General features: G+C 43.0%; 1 protein-coding gene across 3 annotated transcripts in view; it reads left to right on the plus strand.

Annotated features, from left to right (window-relative positions):
• Window positions 1-566: 566 nt before the first annotated feature.
• pum1 (pumilio RNA-binding family member 1) overlaps window positions 567-15546 on the plus strand; it is a 34533-nt gene continuing 19553 nt past the window's right edge. For 2 of the 3 annotated variants that reach the window (XM_079749073.1, XM_079749075.1), the window contains exons 1-5: window positions 567-665; window positions 11483-11655; window positions 12057-12179; window positions 12681-12749; window positions 13267-13372. In XM_079749073.1, coding sequence (XP_079605199.1) covers window positions 11494-11655; window positions 12057-12179; window positions 12681-12749; window positions 13267-13372 — 460 coding nt within the window. In that variant the 5' untranslated portion in view covers window positions 567-665; window positions 11483-11493. The remainder of the gene's footprint in view (window positions 666-11482; window positions 11656-12056; window positions 12180-12680; window positions 12750-13266; window positions 13373-15546) is intronic. The other variant, XM_079749074.1, reaches the window with a different exon arrangement.

The raw sequence follows: 15546 nt of genomic DNA on the forward strand, positions 1-15546 counted from the left end.
TTTGAAATCGGTTTCCTTCATTTGAAATCGTTTTCCTTTTCCTTCCTTAATCTAACGTCGGTTGTGAATTGCTATAAAAATCTATCCAAAACCAAAAATAGATGAGGAAAAAACATCCTACATCATTCAAGGTAGGCCTTCTGGTTCTCATGCTTAGTTTTTTAGATCTGAAATCACAAGTTCTGTCCAAGCCTATGTTGCATTAGATCATATTAGCCCAGCGGTTTGTTGATTGCCTGTTTATACTTTTCACACTGATGAGCGGCATGCCCAGCACACCGTTTCACCATCCCCTGATATATTATAGCCCAGTGTGTCTATTTTCCAGCATACACGCCCACCCATTTTCAATTGTATACCGGCAATGACGCAAGTAATAGCAATAATTTCATCTCGCTGTTTACAAAAGGGAACCGAGTATTAAATGATAATAAAAAAAGGTGTCAACCCAAAGCGTAATAACTACATACTTGCACCCTTAACAAAGGGTCTATCGCGACGACCCTCCCCTCCTAGTTGGCGCAATGAACCGCACGCTCGCTCATACTTTCCCATCATGCAGTGCTCTTGCCTGCTCCTATCGAGCCGCCATGTTGTCGGAGTGAATGCCTGGGAGTCAGAAAGAAACTGGGGCTGAAATCCGTGACCATCCACCCCCTCCGCCTGTAAGTATCGTCTCACGCAGTTTACAAGTACCTGTACCATGCCCTATCCGCACATAGGTCCCGGTATTGTCCAAATCGCGCCCGGACGGAGCTAAATGGATGTGTTTTGAGGCTGTGCGCCGTCTCCCTCCTCCTAGCTCTTCCTCCCGTTGTGTCGGTCTTCCGCTCTAGACAGCCCAGGCCTTTGTTAGCATCCGCGTCATGGGTACCTGTAGAACTGAGCCCCCGGGACACACCGGGCAACTCACTGGCGTTTTAAAATAACGATCAAGTGTTGCAAGGTGGCCATTGTGCACCACTGGACACCATGTCGTCCCACTGTCGGTCCCCCTTCCGATCGGGCTGAGTTAATGTCAAGAGGCCATGCATTGTTGCTAGACTTGGGCATTGAACCCACCATAACAGCTCTGAGGCAAACGTCAACCGGGTGCCAACCCTTGCCCCAAAGCCTGCCTTTCACCCACAATCGGTTATCTAATCGGCCTAACGGTGTCACCTTAGGAGAGCGCTGGCTCCGTGGAGCGATAGTTTGGTGTTGTGCTACTGTACAAGACATCCGACGTCTTGCTAGCTATTAGTTCTCTGCCTCAACATCACACCCCTGGTCTGTAGCCGGCATGCGGTGGATTGCTCCCGGTATTGAATAATGATTAAGCCACTTAGATGGACATCCCATCTGACATTTCCGGGTGTCGGACCATAACAAGCGGCTGTGCGCACAGGTTGGGGGGGGCGGGGGGGTCACTGTCGGAATTTGGGGAGTTACTTTCGTTCTGGTGTTTAGAGCGACAAGAACATTATCGCCTAGAATTACCTCGGTTCAAAACAACAACGAGAAAGTGGATCAAACGCCGTTTGTTATGGACGGGTATAGATTAACCGGCCATTTTTAGGCGTATCTTATCATTTGGACGTTTGGCTGTTGGTATCCCTAAGAGTGGGAAGGGGGCGTGCGCTTCTCTATGTTGCACAGTGATTGCAGCAGGCTGATAATGCGTTTTACGTTGCCTGGATAACTCTGCAAGGTTTGTTCTCTGTACATAGCTTTATGTCCCAGAACTTGGTATAGTATAGCACTTCAGATTTTTAATATGGTCCGAAATCTGAGTTATTACAAATGTCAGATCAACTATTGGATTTCTGATTACCTGACTTGTGTGATCCTTATTCTCTATGGGTACGAAGATTAGTCAATCCACCCCCAAATTCAATGGGGTCTCAATTGACACACTGTAACTATGTAGTCCACTAGTACCACCTAATATTGTCTGCTAATTCTCTGAATCTGAAATATTTCAGAGAATTATTGCGATAGGCGCAAGACATTCTATGCAATGCCATGCAATCACTATTTTAACTGAATAATACATGGCATATCACCTATACTGTGTGCTTTTCGATGTGCAAATATTGGTGCAATAGTATTTCAATACTTTATGCACTCCGTGTGTTCAGAATGTAGTTTACACTATCGCGTGTTTAGTGCAGGACTAACAAGTGTCGTTCTGTGGCAAGTCACTATAGTCACAGTAAATGGTGAAAAGGTTGTTTTGAAGCCAAAGAAGTGTGATGGTTATACACAAAATATGCGTTCTTATTAGAAAAGTTGTAGGTAAGACCTGACCATCAGAAAGCTAACAAGCCATGCCCACCTCTAGGACTTGCGTTCCACTGGCCTTTTTTATTTTTTTCCACTAGACATCTTCCCATAGAGACAAAGTATTGAGCTGTGCTATTTATTCCCTAGGCTCAAGTTGAACAATTGCTCATACTTGCAACTATGTTTTATAATTTACTAGTGTATGCACTCACCTTATGACCTATGATACGTATGATATTGTTGCCAGAACTCAAGCAAGGAGTCTTTGTTTTAGTTCAAATTAAATGTCAGTTATTGTGGCTGTTATTGTTATATTGGTATAGCACCTTTGATTAGAGAAGTGGCCAATGTATGCAGGACGTTTTACCAGAGTTTCATGAAAATATTTTGGTTTGTAACTGGGAACAGTTTGTAAGGCTACACTATAAGGATATAAAAACCATGCATTAAATGAGCAAATATCGTCAGCTAGCACCAAATCATTTCCCCTGTCCTACTTAAGCATTCCCATTTGCTAATGATCAAAGACAAAAGCGTGAATGTGATTCTGATTATGTACTTTTGATCAGAACAGGATTCGTGACAAGGGTTGTTGTGACTTAAAAACTAAAACGACTCTCGGCACACAGATGAGAAAACAAGCCTGTCTTCCAAGATCAGTGCCAATCAACTACCAGTCCTACCCGAAAGCCTGTTAATCCATCGATTTCTATACACAAGTAGTGATTTCCTCAATGCTTAAACAAGTATTGATGTTTTTTCCAAACAATGTGAGCTGTTGTACATTTGTGCCTGTGTCTTACAATTGTGTGGAATGGCAGGATATTGGGTACTCTTCCAATTAGGTAAAGTGCTAGCCTCCCCTGTGGAAGCTCAGTCTGGCTTTTCAACAATCCCTGTGTTCATGATTAGTGAAGTCGAAAAACGTTCAACTAGTTTCAACTTTTGATACCATAAAAATGTGGAGGACGTAAATAGACTGGCCGTCCTTTGTTTAAAAGTTATCCATTAACCAAACAGCCGTTGGAAGCCTATGGCTGAGTTAGACGTTTGGAAAATCGATCTGGCCTTCCGCTTGTTAGGAACTTTTTCGGGTGGTATATAGGTATGACAATTTTTCCTTATGGTTTAATTGTTCAGCTCGAATGGTTTTTGTAAAGTTTATATTTCATGTGTATTGTATCGCCCAGTGAAGAGTTGGTTGTTTTTTTGCTTTCTACTTTTGGTTCTATTTTAGGACACTATAGAAGAAAATGTCACCACTTTATGAACTTTTAGGAAAAGTAACTTGGTAAGTTTAACAATACAGTTGCATTGCTTTGGCACCCAACTGCCAACAGTAAGCAAGGAGACAACAGGAATTATATGCTGTTGATTGTTTGTTGGTATGGTAATAACAGCAACATAAGCAGGGCCATTCCTTAATGTTTTTTATGAAGTACTTTGCACTGAGGCTCGATTAATTTTTTTAATTAGCATTAATACTTTCCTACAGTTTGTGAAATTGCTGGACCGAAAAACTGGGAGAGAGAAACTAGGGACAAATCTGCAGTGTTTTAGGCCCCGTCCACACGGGCGAAAACAATCTTTTCCCCTCCATTTTCCTTTGATGCGTTTCAGGAATATCTCCGTAAAGACGGACTTACCGTGCGTTCACACCAAAAGCTGAAAAGCGTTTTGAGCGATAAACGCCCATTTGCTTTCTATTAGACAAGAGCGATAAAGTGATAGGAGTGATAAAACGCTTGAGCGATAGCTTTAAAGCTGTAAAGCTGTAAATGAGAGTTTAAAACAGCTCAACTCTATGCAAATTAGCTAGTAGCGTTTCGGCTGTAAATGACCGCCAGCCGATCGGAATGTAGAGGTCTCTCGCCTGCGCGGGTCCCAGTAAACATACGCGAGAACTTTAGTTCCTAGTACCTACCACACATTTGTTCCTTCATCGTGGTGCGTGAGATTTTGTGTTGCGTGTCCCGAGCTCAAATGTCCCGGTTTCCACCAACCACTATCCCCTTTTGTCCTCGATTGCATAGCCAACGTGGTCTCATTATAGCTCGGTCATTAACTAAAAAACACATAGAAAGAATAAAGCATCAAGCATATGATTTCAACAATTTATGAGGGCATACACAATCCGTATTACGCAACAGGGATGGTCGCACAGTGGAATGCTGATGGAAACCAGCGGACGAGCGGTGGGTGGAAATGTGTGCGCATTTCAGAAGCATGGAGATACCGCACAAAAATCTATTTCTAATTTGTCAGTTTGCCGTGTGTCTGCCTGGCACAAATCCTCCTGTTGAGCGGATATTTTCCATAATAAATAATACTATACACACACACACACGATAGTGATCAACTAAGCTATAAATCTAGCATATAAGCAATCGCTCCATTAATTAGTTATTCAGTGTTTCATGTATTTATGCTTATTATTCTTTTTCTATTGACCAAACTTAGAACTAACTTGTGTTTTTGTGGCTCGGCATCAGCAGCAGCACTTGCCTCAACTACGAGCGTGTAGTAGGCAAAAAGCGCGCCTCCTTTAAATGGAAAAGCAAAATCGCAAGAGCGATATGAGCTGTAAATATATCGGTAAGACTCACAAACACAAAATACTTAAGCATTTTCACCAAAAAATCAGTTCCGTGTGGACGGGGCCTTAGACGATAGTGTTTGAATCTCCCTTGGACTGGGATTCAAAGACTATTTAGAAAATTTGTTTTGTATGGAGATTTCTGGGAAGGAAGCGGTGTTATATGACAAATGGCAACTTTGTGATCTTTCTTTTAGGAAGTTGTTGTGTATGAGGTTTTCATATGAAATGCGCCACACAGCGCCATGTTATACCAGGAAGCTTAACCCTCGCTCGGACGCGGACATCAAAATGAATCGCTGCTCATAGGGAGCTCAACACACACTGTAGCGTGTAGTTGTCTGGGAATCCTTACTCTCTCGCCCACGCTTTGATCAAAGTCAACTGCAGAATGAGCTCCAGACATCCACACATCACACACACCGTGGTGTTATACTAGAAGTCTCTGACAAGCTTAACCCTATCTTGGCTAAACGTCAACACACGCAACATCTCCGGTGTCCCTTGGTCGTGACGTCGAAGGGTAGACTAACTGGCACTTTCGTATCCCAAAAAGACCGTTACCTGCGTTTTAAGTAGAGTGGAAGGTTCATGTAGTTTTTGGGGAAACATAGGATTTTACTCCGGTTTTCTCCAATCGAAGGTCTTATTTCATTAACAGTGATACAATTACTATGTTGACGATCATATAAGGCGTATCACTAGTTTATGGGAAACACAACCAACTCATTCCAGCACCTGTGTCAGAGACAGGCGATGGCAGGGCAGGTGTGTTTTGCACACCTGCCCTGCCATCGCCTGGCAGGGCAGGTATCTGAGAGATGGCAGACACCTGCCAAAGCCACAAAGTGCTTGCAAAAAAGCAGATGCTGTAAATGATTGACCATATATTTTGGTATTTTTAGTTTGTTGAATTAATCGAGCTAAACTTCAGATCGAATTAAATGATTCTAGCTTTAATTTTTGGGTCAAATAGCCCAGCCCTAGGTCAGCCCTAGCTGCATTGGCATGTCAAAATTTGGAAAACACGGTAAAGATCCTTTGATTAAAGTCACATAGTCCTTAATTCCTTTATTCACAAATTGCTATAACCGCCTATTCGGCAAGTGTTCAGCCTGGTATTACATCTGCAAGTAAGTGCTGTTTAAAGTCATTTTTCTGTTGAACTTCTGATATAATCCTTTAGAACCCTAATTCGAGCTGATATTATCTGTTATCAACAAACACTTTGTCTTCTTTAGTGTGTGGAGAAAAATACTGGCCAAGCAATTATTTGAGTCTGTAACCCATTATTTTAAACCTACCTTATGGTCAAATTGTTCCTGTGTTGGCTGGGTTCAGGTGATACTTTTTTTACCCTAGATATAGGGGTCGAAGGATTCCCACAAAATAAAGTTAATTGGAGGGGGAATGGTTCTGAGGAAGAGGCAAGCAATACCATCGGGTTGTGCCTTAAAATGTGAAGTATAATAGTCGAGTCAAATTCACTGTCAAACAATCATGGTTTAAAAATAACAACCACATTTACATTTTTAAAAACGGGATAACTGCTGACGTTTTTGTCCAAAGCGACCTACAACCATTCATTCACACATTCGCACATCGACGGTGGAGTCAACTGTGCAGGGCGACAGCCAGCTCGTCCATTGGAGGCTGACATCAAGATATATGGCTGCTCTGACGGAGCTCCACACAACCACGTTCCCTGTGGTCAAACTAATCCTTCATCATACTTCTTGGCCTAGGTTCAAGGTGCATCACTTTGGTTGAGCCATTTGTTTAACTCTCCCTTTGGTCAATTATTTGATATTAATAAATGCTTTGTATTAGGGGTGTAACGATCCATCAATGTAGATTGATGCATCTATTGATTGGCGAACGATCCAACTGCATCGATGCAATGCCCAAACATCGATGCATATCACTGTATTATGCGCTTTTACTTTGATAATCTCCTTGCACGGGTGTTTGTGAAACTACTTCTGCGCCATGTCATGTGGGGTGCACGATAACAGAAATTATTACGTTATTCCGTTATTCCGATATCATGACGAATAGCCCCGATAACATAGCCTATATAATTTCAGTGTCCCGCTCCCACTATGATAACGCTAAATGTATAGAAAATGTTTTTTTATTATTATTATGTTACGCCTTTCCTGCTGTCGGCTCCCAAATTGAGCAAAAAAAGACGCTCTCTTTCTCCGGTAACGCAATCGTTCGCGACGCCATTCTTCTCCATTGATTCTTCTATTTGTCTGTAACTCATGCTCCAATCTTTCATGGATCAATGCGGATGTTGTGGATTCAATGGAATATAAGATGCATCGCTGCAGCAACATTTAAGATGATCGCGATGAGTTGTGTCCATTCTGCCTCCGTTGCTGTCTGCAGTCAGACCAAAACACACCTGAGTGACAGGGGCCGTCCTTATCCCGCCTCTTGCGAACCTCGACCCTACGTCATATCCCGCCCCTTGCAAGCCCACCCCCCGTTGATTCTAATGATGTCTGAGCGACACCGATGTCTGCATATCGGGCATCAAGTGTGAATAAAAACCCAAAGGTTTTTGTGTTTGTTCATAGTATTAAAGTCATGATCTTAGGTCATGATTAGGGCTGTAACGATACACAAACTCACGATTCGGTTTGTATCACGATTTTTGACCCATGGTTCAATTCATCCCTTGATTTTTTTTTAATTTAAAAAGCATTTTTTTAAACACCACTTATATAACAATTAACTTAATGTAACATTTAATAACAAATAATTTGGAACACTGAACAGATTTGAACAGAAAGAATACTATTAAAGTAGGCCTATAGCAAAATGAATAAATAAATAACCAAAGATTGCAGTTGGAGGATGCTTGCAGGTAGGCAAAAACCCTCAACTAGCTTTGTGGTTTAGGCTTACGTATTTGAAAATATTAATGTCAAATAAATAATGGTAATTTGAATAGTTTGGTAGCACTAACCAGCGTTCCCACTAGAAAAAACGGTGCTGGTCAAAGTGACCTGCATAGGTTTCGTTTTCGGTCAAATATCCTATTATCGCTTCTTATTAGGCTATGTAGCTTAAATAATGACATAATCAGGCCGTATAGAATGCAACATGTTTAATAGCCTAACTTTCAAATAGTTTGGAAAAAAGATGAACGTCTGATTCGCAATAACTAGGCATAGTGTTACGAGTAGCGTGTGTGTGCGCGAGAATGTGTGTGTGAGTGACGTCAGCGAGTGAGTGGATGAGCGAGGAGAGTTAGCGGTAGCGTGCGTGTGTGTCACTCTAGTGAAGAAACGAACGAGTCCGGTTGTATATAAGAATAAAGTACCCAGCCTGTCAATAATCGGTGGCAGCTTCATTCCGACCTATAAGCAGACCAACTGCCGGTCAAGCACACAAAACACTAGAGACAGGGATCTAGGCTATTTTTGCGCTCTTGGCCCACTCTGGATAAATGTCGGTCATAACGCATATGAGGAATTCGGAGGCTGTGGAGAAATGAAATCCTCCGTAGCCACGGAGTGCTGTCATCACAGCGAGGGCATCTCATCGCAGACTATTATTTAGATAGATTATTAGCTAATTTCAATCGGACAATTTGACCGGAGAGATACAATTTTGTCTGACATTTATTTTTTCTATTACCGGACAACGGAAACCCTGGCACTAATGGCTCATATCACGTGACTGGATCTTGACTGGAAGGATAATGGGAGTTAGAAAGGGCGTGTCGCGCTTCTGCCTTCTCACAATGCGAGACAGGTTTGTGGCTTTGAGTGTTGCGTTTCGATTTCAATACGCATATTGTAACAGCCCTAGTCATGATCATATATGTGTGTGTGTTATCGGTATCGGCCTTTAGGAGCTGAAAGTTATCGGTTATCGGTATCGGTTAAAAAAATTAGTTATAAGTTACCTTCTTCAGAAATGGCCTTTTGTAGTTAAAATGTACTGTTCATTTTTATCACTGGGGGTTCTGTCTTGATTGGATGTAAACCGTACGGAGTGTTCCTTCTCCATAGGGATACATTTTGATTTTATAGATATTACATTAGATATTTATTACAGTCTATTATATTGGCCTATGGTATATTAGGCTAATGGTGACCTATATTTTCTTTCAAATTGAATGCAGTCGCTGACATGAGCGTCCTATTGTGAAGAGTTAATTGGTCTGTAGAGGCGGTCAGTCATTTAGCGGAGGTGCTGGCCTCGCCTTAAGGACGGGGCCGCCCAGCGATCTAAATATTGAATCACCATCAGTCGCATCAACTTTTCAATACTCTTACCAACATGGGAGCGGACAAAATATGCTTTATACAACGGCGTGTATTTTCTAATAGAAAATCAAGCATGAACAAAAACACAATTAAGTGTGTCCAACCGTTGGCATCCAGTGTTGAAGATCCCATATCATGCTTTTTTGGGGTTAAAAATTGCATTTTGGGGTACTACTAAAATAGAGTTACAGCATATGCCTGTATGTTAGAAATACCCCTCAGTGTTTCCCCCACGTTCACACAGCAGCGGCGCGCCGCCGCTGCTGAATTTTCTCTGCCGCTGCAATAAAAATCCTTCTCCTAATTTTATTTTTATTTTTTTACGTAGCTCCTTTTAGAAAATGTTCAGCACGTAACGTCAATTGCGCAGCACGCGGCACATCGTCACGTAACCTACATCAAAGAAGAAAAATACACAGCGAGTGTGGCAGTTGTTGGCAGTAGGCTACCCTACACGGTTGCAAAGTTACATTGATTCTAGCAGTAGCGAGTGAAGCGGAAGATCGAAGAAAGAAGGAAAGAGTGAGCCAGACAGAGGGAGAGAGAGACAGACAGAGAGAGAGAGAGAAAGTAAGTTTCTAAAATGTGTCGCTACATGACCACCAGTGTTAAAAACCCTCTGAGCCCAATCATTTTAATGTATCTATAAACCGCAACCTCCGTGCCGTTTTTCCTCTAGTATTGTGTGTGTGTAGGCCTATGTGTGTGTGTGCGTGTTGTCGCTCTTTTTGGGATAGCAACCATGTTTAGTGTTTAAGCATTAGGCAAAAATCTGTAAATAAATTGTGCAAATTATATTTGCGTTGTGGCATTTTTTGTTTAAATATTACTATACAAAAATATAAAAATCTGTAAATGAAGACACAAAAGGCAAAGTTACAACACCAATAATCCCATCTACAGTAATACACAGGACTGTTTGAATAGGATTTAAGTGCATATTCTCTTCTCAAAGTGCACCAGATTCATGCATTCCAATGTAAAGGGTACAAAAACATTTCAGCCGGGGGGGCATGCCCCCGGACCCCCTAGAGGGTTCGGGGACCACACCACCGCTGCTGAAAAAAATCCTGCGGGAAACACTGCCCCTTATTATTCTCACACTGTTGATTTCTGCAAAAACTTACAGCGTCTTTCATGTCTGTATGTCTGTATTTGTATCATATCTCATTCAGGCCCCGCTCCCGAGTAGCCCTGTCTGCTGTGATTGGTCAGCATTCCCACTCAGTTGCAATTGGTTGAACGCTTTGCGGGTGCGTCTACAAATTCAAACCCCCAAGAAGTTGTAAACATTGCTGCTACCCAGGATGCAGGACTTCAGCGAGTGAAGTTTGCACGCAAACGAGCAGTTTCACGTAGGGCTGGGCGATATTGCAAATTATTATCACGATTATTTTTTTGATATTGATCGATGTCGATATTAGTCACGATACATCATTTGATACTGCTGAGCCCTGAAGAAACTAGAGTGTTCATTAGTTAAACCATACACTTTTGTTTATTACCATATTTGTGATAAGGGAACATTTAATCACATTTAAATATAAACATTTAACTTCACAAACATAATTTATCTGCCACCAACAGAATAATATAAGGTAGCTTGCCTTGTAACCTATTGAAAATAATGTAAATAAAAATAAAGACTCTTGACTTCTTTCACATTAAACTCAACCAACAAAAGCCAACACAGCCTTTGTTTCTATTTTTTCAAAAGCGCTCACAAATATCCTTTAGTTTGGAAACTCCAGGCCATGCAACTCTTACTCACCGGCAGCATATACTTATCATTCTTCCATTCATAAAGTCTAGGTTTCCAGAAAGACTTGTTTTACTTCACATTGTATTATGATGACATGTCATTACTATGGCGGCAATCGTTTGGATATGTTATCGCTTTGGCAATGCCGTTTAGAGACATAATCATTTTGTAAATCACTCTCGCTTATCTTCCATTAAAGGTTGTTTCACATAAAGCAGAAGAGATTAGCAGGAGCAGCCTTCTACGAGAGATGCAGGCTGGTTATTATCCTGTAACCAAGATCAATGAAACTGGCTAAATGTTTATGGTTAGGTGGAGCCTACCTTAATTGAGATAGATTTAAAGAGGAATTACGTTAAATGCAGGAAAAGCATTTATTGGCTCAGGGACTGAACATAGGTCATTGGGTCTTGTCCCATATTCATGTTGTGCGCAATAGTTTGAGTCACGTGATTGGCTCCTATAATTGCCAGTTGCCGCCCGTCTCATTGAAAATGACCGTCTAGCAGGCACGCTGAGTGCCTTCTAAAAAGTGCCTTCTTTAATTGTGTGTTGTGTTGTTTTTTTTGACAGGCTGTGGTGGAATGAGCAGTGTGTGTGTGTTGAAGAGGAAAGCAGTGCTCTGGCAGGACTCGTTCAGCCCCCACATAAGAACTACAACTCCCAGCATGCCTGTGGTGCTGAGTAGTGGAGGGCACGCCCCTCCAACAGGGCAAGTCCTTCAGGCCCCCCCTCCAAGCCAGCAGGTAACACAGAGCTCCACTACCTGACCCATGTTGTAACTCCTTAGAACAAACTCCTCTTCAGCCTTAAACCTGTACCATACCTGTGCCACAGCTAAGTATCTGAATCCACCCACCACCACCACTGTGAGAAAATCTTAAAAGACAGAAACTCATCTAAAAACAATATAGCTATGACTGTAAGTCCGTCTCAAACCACTAGAGGCTGCTAACGAGAAAACCTACTTGTATAGTAAGTTTAATGAATGCTGAGGAACAATTAACTGTCAAACGTGCTGTAATCCTGCGCTGCATGTCGGTTGAGAACTTTCCACTTGACGTTATGTCGAGTCCTGAGTGGTGTCCAGCGGGTGTTGTGAGACAGCGAGGGGTTCTGATGTAACGCGTGTGTGTTGTCTTCCCAGGGTGTGGCGGGTTCCGGGCGCTCCCAGGACGACGCCATGGTCGACTACTTCTTCCAGCGGCAGCACGGAGAACAGCCCGGGAAGCACCGCTGGCCCACCGGAGACAACATCCACGACAGCCAGGTGTGTGTGGGGGTGGCTGTGTGTGTGTGTGTGTTTCTGCTGTTTGCTTGTGTGTTGGTGGGTGGGCACTGGAGCTGCCAATGTAGTGTCTAGACTAATACAGGAGGCTGTCTTTTGTTTTCATGGTCTGAAAGACCACATTATGAGTGATCCGTTTTGTATTTTTGGAACTTTTGTTTTCTTCTTAAATAGTTTTGTAAGAACATCTTAACAATAATGAAACCATTTTCTGGTTTCATCATTCATCCATTTTCCTAGATAATATGTTGCCCCATCTTATTTCACCATACCATCGGCCCACCTGGGGGCTGATCGACGTGTCTTAATTACAGACGCCTGTTGAGCATTGGTATATAAACAAGTCAGTCCTTCAAGGCCTTCTTCAACGTCGAGGCACGCTGGATTTCTCTCACAACGGAATCATGGATGGGGTCCTTCTGCACAGATGTATCATGAGGTGTTTGTACGGAGGATACTAACTGTGTTCCCCTCTGTGTGAAGGTGCGGTCGATGGACGAACTGAATCATGACTTCCAGGCTCTGGCTCTAGAGGGACGCACTATGGGAGAGGTAAGGGTTCAGGAGCCACTGCCAGAAATCGTTTGTTGACCACATTAGGGCTGTGATGGAAATGAAGATGGCATGATGGTACTTTGCGACACAACACTTGTACCCGCTGAGATGCGAAACGTTTCAAGCTGTTTCAATTGGCACATGACCCGTGGTATTGGCACCCAATTTATTGCGACCTGCTGCTAGATTGAGTCTTACTCCCTCAACTGTTAGCGCAAACTGAATTCCTTTTTGTTGAGCACTATTCATTTTAAACTAGACCTGAAGCCCTCTGCACGCAGCCTGCGGGCATGATTCCCCCTCCCTCCTTAACCTACTTACCAGCCAATATCGAATCATTCTTTTATTATTGTTTTTATGGGAATGTCATCATACAGACCCAATTCCTACTGTCTGGCTCCTCCCATCTGTCTAACCGCTTTCCTTTTTTTGTTCATCCTTGTGTTTCTTTCTCCTTTTTGTTCCGCGGCGATCCCTCCCTCCCTCTCTGGCGCCCCCTCCTGTCCGTCTGCAGCAGCTGCTGACGGGGAAGAAGTTCTGGGAGGCGGACGACTCTGGGAAGGACGGACCCAAAGGGATCTTCCTGGACCAGTGGCGGGACAGCGCTTGGGGGGCCTCAGGTAGTTACCGCTAGACCCTGGCTTCACACCCCCAAAGAGTAAATGGGTGACCATATGTTGCCCGGCAACAGCAAGCAGGCGCTCTTTAAAGATGAACTGAACTGAACTAATCAACATCGATAACGTGTTAGTTATGACCATTATAAAAAAAATATTTAAAAAGTCAATATATTGCTTTTTTTAGCAACAAAAGAAAATGTGTCTTTTAGTATTAGAGCGCCGATGACGTCACTGGCATGATAGGACTAGGTCGTTGCTGCAGACACGCGAACGTCTTCTACACTCCACGGCGGAAAATAGTGATTTTAATATGGCTGGTTACGCGTTTCAGCCTGTGACGGACATGCCTGTAGTGTCCGACTGCCACCCGGTGGAGAGGGATCAATTTCAGGCTCCAGCTCCACCTTCGGATCGCGTGGGTGTGACTGGTGTGCGTGTGGGTGCTGCCGGAGCATGGACACTGCCACTGAATCGGTCTGCTGCCGAGAGGTCCCGGTCAACCTTGACCATCTAATGGTGGGATTAGGTTACATAACCATGCATAGGGCATTTCGGATGCTGTGCAGCGAGAGAGGTTTTGGAAGTTGCCATGCTCTCTCTAAGGGACGTCCGAGCGGAGACACTGGAGCGCCCCTAAAATAGCAACCAAGTAACAAGGCGAAAACGATCTTTCCCCCTCTGTTTTCCTTTGATGTTGTCAGGAATTATCCCCAAAAAGACGGACTCATTGCGGAAATGCAACGAGCTGTACAAACGCTGTAGTATCTACATATTCAAGGCGCTGTTTCTCCACAAAGAAAAGTGGAGCGCATCCAGCCTGCGCGCATCCAGCCTGCGCGCTGTATAAAAACATTCATCCGAGGAGGAGATAGTAGTTGTTTAACCTTTTAGATTGAGTAGAAATACTTTTTAATGTACAGTTAGTGCTATAAGCTATAAAAATAATACAAAAAAAAACCTGTAACTTTCAACGCAACTCCAACGTCGCTTCAGGCGTCCACACGAATCCTAACACAAAACCACATAGGTCCGGTTTTATTTGAAACCACCCTTGGACCATGGACCTATTAAAGAACATGGTTTATTATCTGCCTGATAACATGGTTATTAAAGACATGGTTTCACAAAAAAATCGGCTCCGGGTGGACGGGACCTGAAAGAGCATAAATGCGAGGCGGATTCACGAGTGTCACGTTTACTTTAGGTGGATGTTGGAGGTTTACTTTCTGGTGGATGTTGATGGATATTGCACAGATGGATATTGCACAGATACATCTTACTATGAAACTACTTCTTCGAGTTTAACTCCCTCTGCATCAGCAATCGGCTAGTCGGCGAACATCAGGGTGAGTAGAAAGGGACATTTGTTGAACTTCTGTTTACAGACCCGCCGTGGTTTAATTAGCAGCTTGGAAACATAGATCTGTGATATCGTCAGAGTAATAGTTTATACACTTTATGGTCGGATTGCTAGCTTGTGGAGATTGACATGACAGGGGCTATCGGAGGGTTAGTCAGATTTAAGGCTGCCAGCCATGTATTAAGGGCTGGTTTCCTATTCAAAGGTAGCTTGTGGACATGTATGATTACCCCAGCTGCCTTGGCCCTATATAATTCATTACTTCAGCAAGGGGCAGTGCAATAAGATGATCCTCCTGTAGACCTGGTTGTTTGCTTTTCCGTAGCCATTTCAGCGAGCCTCAGAGCCTGACTCATTACCTGCTATGGCTTCTAGAGCCACAGAGTAGGAGTAGGTTACAATGCCAGTGATGTAGCTGATTGTTGAAATCCAACATGGCGGCGCCCTGTTACACTTTCACCGTACAATTTAATCCCTTTTAGCAAGTTCAGCCATTTTTTGTTATTGTACCAATGAGAAGGCAGACAATACATCTGTTATATCAACTAAACTTCAAATTTCAGTTCAGTTCATCTTTAAGATGCACACCATTGAGTGAAGACTCACTGATGGTGTTTATCGGTCAATGTGTATTGTCCATTGAACCCAGAAAACCGTGTCTTTTTTCGAAATGTGGAAATTTGTCTTGTATGATCGTCGACATGGAATGTGCCATTGTTTCGTGATTACTGAAATAAGACACCAATTCAGAGAGAAGGGCTAAAATCCTTTGTTTTGGCATTCTTTCAAAAACAAAACATGGCTGCTCCACAGC

This window comes from Pollachius pollachius (genome assembly GCF_949987615.1).
Source record: "Pollachius pollachius genome assembly, chromosome: 13".
Lineage (NCBI taxonomy): Eukaryota > Metazoa > Chordata > Actinopteri > Gadiformes > Gadidae > Pollachius > Pollachius pollachius.